Source organism: Meleagris gallopavo, chromosome 13 (assembly GCF_000146605.3).
Source record: "Meleagris gallopavo isolate NT-WF06-2002-E0010 breed Aviagen turkey brand Nicholas breeding stock chromosome 13, Turkey_5.1, whole genome shotgun sequence".
In the NCBI taxonomy this organism is placed as follows: Eukaryota; Metazoa; Chordata; class Aves; order Galliformes; family Phasianidae; genus Meleagris; species Meleagris gallopavo.
Window position 1 is genome coordinate 10533778 of NC_015023.2, and position 5887 is coordinate 10539664.

At 49.1% G+C, this 5887-nt stretch overlaps 1 protein-coding gene across 1 annotated transcript; it reads right to left on the minus strand.

The window, feature by feature from the left end:
• Nucleotides 1-3590: 3590 nt before the first annotated feature.
• THAP11 (THAP domain containing 11) lies at nt 3591-5881 on the minus strand (the record flags this gene model as incomplete). The annotated part of the gene is made up of 1 exon (XM_031555445.1): nt 3591-5881. A coding segment is annotated over one exon (267 nt), but the record flags the coding sequence as incomplete, so codon positions are not given.
• Between the last annotated feature and the right edge of the window lie 6 nt (nt 5882-5887).

Consider the following 5887-nt stretch of genomic DNA (forward strand, 5'->3'; position numbering starts at 1 on the left):
GCCCCGCCCCCCGCACTCACCCCGCAGCTCCCACTATGGCGGCGGCCCCGTGCGCGGCGCGAACCCCCTCAGCCTTTCTCGCCCGCGTTCCCCGCCCCGCCCCACACGGCTCGGCCCCGTCCCGATGCACGCCGGGAAAACGAGTCCGGCAGGAGGCGGCGCCCCGCGTTGAGTGGGGCGTGCAGGACTACAAATCCCGACGTGCCCCGCGGCGCCGCCCGCGGTGGCTCATTTGAATGAGGGGAAGGAGAGCGCGCAGCGCTGCGCCCGCGGGCCGTGCCCCGGAGCACTGTGGGATTGCGGTGGAGCGCCGAGGGGCTCGTTCCCATCCCCCGCCTCGAGGCGTGCCTCGCAGTCCGTGCCTCGCAGTCCGTTGGCTGGGCTCTGTAACCAGACCGGGACAAATAGCGCGGGTTTGGGCCGTGGCTGCCTAAGGCTTGTAGACCTGACAGGATTTCCCTACAGAGGGGTCCCGGGGACGTTCCCTGTGTGAGGAAACGGCTGCTTGTCCCAAAATTCACCTCAGCATTCCTGAGAGGAGCTGCACAGTGAAATGTGTGGATAAGAAACACAATACGCTTCTCAGATCCCCTCTAGGGAAATCAATTTGGGTAGAAGTTGAGGCGTGGTAGAAAAACGGCTTTAAATAGATGCTTCCCCACATAAATGTTGTAAGAGATTGAATCCCAGCACGGCTCAGGCTGAGCACACAAAGCAGTGGCTGGGCAGGCTGGCAGAGGGCTGAAGGCTTTGCTCTGCTCTGGGGGCATTGCATAGGCTGGAGGAGATGTGGCCATGATATGAGGCCTTCCTGTGGCTGTGGGGGTGATGAGGGCTGAGGGAACACCAGGAAAGCAGACCGAAAGTGGCTGACTGGAGCCCCTTCCCCTGCCCCACCCAACACACCACTGAGGGCCAGTGCCTCCCAAAAGGTTTCTCGCTGCCAGCACCGACCTTCTCTCAGTTCTTTGGGGCCTCAAGGATTTGTGCCATGAAAAAAAACCTGTTCTTTCAAATCACAGAGCGTGCGACACTTTTGTACAGGTAAACGTTTTGCACGCAGCAATCCTGACTCATCAATTGTGTCATTTTTTATTCAAAGGGCTGTGAAGGAAAGCTGAGGGAGCTGGACTAGTTCAGCTTGGAGAAGGCTCTGGGAGGACCTCACTTCTGGCTGATGTGCTGCAGACAGTTGCAAACACAAGGCCAGAGTCTAGAACTTGCAGGCCATGTAACATGGCACTCGTTTTCTGTCTACTGTTCCTCTTGTAGCCAGGATAGCACAAGAAATGTCTTTCGGGATGCGGGTGTACAGCTGTAGTGGCCCCTTTTTGCTCTGTGTAGCAAAGGTTCTAACATATGAGGGAGAGACACGGAAAGAATTTGAGGGAGAATTGCTATGAGAAAAGTAGAAAAAAGATGAAGGCAGAATGGAGCATATTAAGGAGGTAACTGGGCTTTAGGGATGTTTTGCTTGTGTGAGAGCTGTTCCTAAATTGTTTTTTTCATCAGAATGAACGTGCTGAAGGAAAAGAGCAAAGTGATGAAGATCCACCAGCAGGTGGTAAAGTTGTCATCCAGAAGAACACACAGTTTGTATTTCACCTGAATAATCAGACTAGCTGTGGCCTTTTGCTCTGCCACTGCCAGCTTGCTTTCTGAGCCCATCCCAGCACACCTTTCTGAACTGCAGTATTTCTGTTGGGAAGCCACTGCTGCTTTCTGTATCTGGGAGCAATGCAGGGAGCCTGACTGGGTGAGAAGAGCAAAGGGGGCTGCCTGCACAGGACTGAGGTGCCCCAGGAATGGACCTCAAATCCTCTGTGTGAGAGAAAAGAAGGATGGCAAGAAGGAAAATAATTGTAAGGAGCAGAAGGCTAGGCATTGTTCATACTGGCTCATTTTAACCCTGATCTAGCCGAGAATTTCATCTGTTCTGGTCTCTGTGCAAAGAGCAGGGAAGTGTGAGGTTGTATCAGTAACATTCAGCATCCAGCCTGTAACCCCATGCTTTCTAGAACACCAGTTCCCAGGGGAGCTTCCAGCCTCTGCACAGTGACAGTTAATGGCACAGTAACTTCTGCTCTGTTCTGTCCTTGTCACATCGGAGCTCATGTCACAAGGAAGAGGTAGGAAAGGGGCAGGACTGTGAGTGTGGGCAGAAAAAACTGCAGATAAATAGTTTGAGCAGAGCTCTGGAGAACAGTCTTGTGAATGAACACACCAAGATGCTGTGTCAGAAGCCATGAAGAGAACCATACGTCCTCCAATCGTTTAATGGGAGCAGTAATGATCTCTAAAACACAAGTGGATTGAGCAAGCCTTGTGCAAGCACATGGAAGATGTTCAGGGTTTTATTTACATGAAAGAGGGCTTCGCATTGGAAAGAATTTTCCTTGTGTCTTTCTCCTGTTTGATTCTGAATATGGAACTAAGGTTTTTCCCTTAGAGCAATAATAGCCACTCTAAGGAGACATTCTTCAAGTCCCCTCCTGGGGCTAACGTTTCTTATCATATACACACAAACACACAGGAACATGGCAACCAAAGACACTTGATACTGGTAGAAGAATACTGAGAGGGTGTATGTGAGCTCAGAATGCAGGATGCAGAAAGGTGAGAAGTTAAAATGGAAGAAAAAGCATTTGCATTGAGCATAATACAGTTCATGTCTGAGGTACCTTCCTAATATTAGCCTCTTAATTCATTGCCAGTATGGTTGCTCACTTAATTTAGCAACAAATGGGGGAAATTGTGCAAGAGGAAAAATTTTCACTGCTTCATTTAATGTTTGTAGTTCACCCCATTAAATGTCTGATGCACCAGCTGTAATTTTTTTGCCTTTTACAATTATTAATTGCAATAGTTGCAAGCAATCTCAGATGACGAACTTTGCAAATTACACAAAAAGCAGCACACTGGCTTTTCCCTGCACACTGCAGTGGGCACACTCACTCCCTGCACACTCACAAGAGGCCAGGCTTCCTCCTTCCTCAGCCACACGTGGTGTGTGAGCCTCACGCTGTCCCTTCAGTGTAAGCACTGTGTGGGAAGTCCAGCTCTTGCTGCTCAAATTGCTCCTATTTAGAGCCTGTTTATTGTCCCAGTAGCTGTCTGCTCGTCAGACAGCTCCAGCTCCCTGAGTAGGCAGGCACATAATTACACAGATCAGACCTCAAACTCCTCTTCCTTACCCTAAATTAATTGAAGGACGTTCAGGCTCTGAAATAAAAAGTCATTTCCAAAGAGAAGCAAGCTACAGCCACCAACCTTTCAGCAATCCAGTCAGTCTAACTGCAGACATCCCATTTTCATTTGCAGTAGTAAATGTTTAGCAAGTGAAACCTATAATGATAAAACTACTCTCACTGGGAGAGGGAAGCAGTGAGTCAGCATTAAAAATGAAACTTCAGGTCCCCAGATAGGAATGCTATAGAACTACACGGCCAACAGAATTGCAGTGTTAATTTTCCAGATGTATCGGTATTCACAGTAATTAGGAAGTTCCTTTGGTCAAAGCAGGGCAGTTTGCAAAGTTCCACCTTGGACAGAACGCATCTGGAGCTCCTCACTATTACACAACACGGAAGCAGGAAACAAAACAAAATATACTTTATTAAAATTAAGCATGTTAGCACCTCAGTGTAACCTGGAGAAGTCGAACAGTCCAGCAGTTAACCAGTCCAGCGGGCTAAGTGGCTGAACATCCTGAAGTGCATTCCAATGGTAAAAAAGTACCATGACTGTTAAAACACGTGTGTTCTCAAGAAGCTAGGATGCACAAATGGTCTCGTTTGTAAGGAGAGACGTTGTGCTGCCTATTGTCTTGATGGGAGCATAGATCTGCTGGACCAATTACATATGCTAAATCAGATAGGGTAGCAGGTACCTGCTTTCCCTACCGCCCCCTCCCCCCCAAAAAAACAAACAAAACAAACTTGCTGCTTACTTGACTTGCAGGAAAATCAGTACACCGCAGAGCTGAAGTTAGAGCTACATATCAGAGAAAATAAATTAAAATGAAAATAACAGGAAATACTTAGTACATGAATAGACCTGTAGTATCCTCACAGTCAACCATCCAACTCAGTACACACAGCAATAAAGAAATGACCCATGCATCACATAGCAGGCTCCGACAACCAATGCCTTCAGCTGAACTGGCTACATGATCAAGAGATAAACCTCCAGCTAACAGATGCCAATGTGCCCTTTTGTTCCCTCCTACAGAGGGCATTGAAACCCACGGTTGGAAAGCTATGTTAGCCAGCATTACAAAGATTACAATATTTTCAAACCAAAGATACTTTTTACATTTAGAAAATACTTATATAAAATGTAGTAAAATCGACATCTCGACCTACTAAGTGTAACACATTCCAAGTACAGGAAGATGATCTTACAGACCCAGAAGCCACCTGGGCACTCCCTCAAAAGTAATTATGGGCACACTGTGGTGAACTGCCTTTTGTTTCCCAACACACATAATAGTCAACCTGTGTCCCCCCCTCCAGCCCAAGTACGCACGGAGATGGAGTCAGAGCGGCACGCCAAATGCCCTCCTCCTGGAAAGCACCAAGGGCTCCGTTCCATCGCTCAGTCCAAGCTCATCACCTCACTCCCCTCATTCCACAGCCTTCTGGCCAACTTCCATTTGGTTTCCTGTTGCTGAATGCGAGGGGACTAACGCTGGCTAGAAACAGAAACTACACGATCATTCCACGTAAATTTGTTACAATACTTTTAAATCTTGGTTTAAAACACGCAAGCACATTTCATTAAGGTCTTACCTAAGGTACAGATTATTAGTCATGCCAACTAGGTTAGGATTAGACAGCAAGGGTTTGCAACCACTGCAGATATGTTTGCTTCACTTTGGCTTCACCCCAGTTCGCTGAATGAAAGCCAAGGATTTAAATTCCGACGTGTTACAAAGCCTGTGTTTCACGAGAGGGAGTTCTTAAGCCACTGGGATAAACTACAGACATCAAATGCCACCAGGTTCTTTGTACCAGGTCACAATCCTTGCTAGTGTTGAGAGCAGAGACAACTGTAACAAATACGTATGTACTGCTGAGAAAGCCAAGCCTATATGAGCACTCTTAAATTTTGGGATTCTTTCACACTAGAAATGGCAGTCTTTTATGGCATCAGTAATTTACTGAAGAAACACATCACCCTGAGAGGGTTTTCTAAAGCTTTCCTCATGCCTTTGCTAAGCAAGGCCAAGCAAAACATGGTTGTTCGTTCCTATGATGGGTACAGTGGCAACCATGCTTTCAGACGTGCCTTCTCCAGGGGGTAGCGTTCCTGCCACCTCAACTGAGCGCAGTTTATTTGCTGAAAACCAACACCCTACATCCACTTAGTGGTGACACGGGGTCCCAATGCCCTAAATGAGAACAATTTCAAACTACACAGAGGATGCCAGCGGACTTGGCGTAGGTCTCTAAGAGGACGCTGTGTTTGTAACAGCGTTCCTCGGCATCTCCTGAATCCGGTGGGTTCGCATGTGGGTGAGCGAGGCCACGGCCCGTGGCGGCCCTGTCCCGGGGTGATGGAGGCTCAGCGTTCAAGCAGGGCCCGGCCATGCCCCGGGAGGCGTCGGCCGCCCTCAGAGCCCGTGGCGCTTTCGGGCCCCGACGCTGGCGGCGTGGAGCAGCCGGTCCTTCTCTCGGATCTCCTCGCGGAGCTGGGCCTCGGCCAGACGCAGGCGGCGGATGCTGCCCTTCATCTCCTTCATCTTTACCTCCAGCAGAGCGATGATGTCACGTTGCTCGTTCAGCTTCCTCAGCAGCTCCTCCGACGTGGTGCCGGACGACAAGGAGTACGAATGGTCCGGCGGGCCGCCTTCCACGGGGCCTTCCTGAGCTCCCGGCAACCAGCA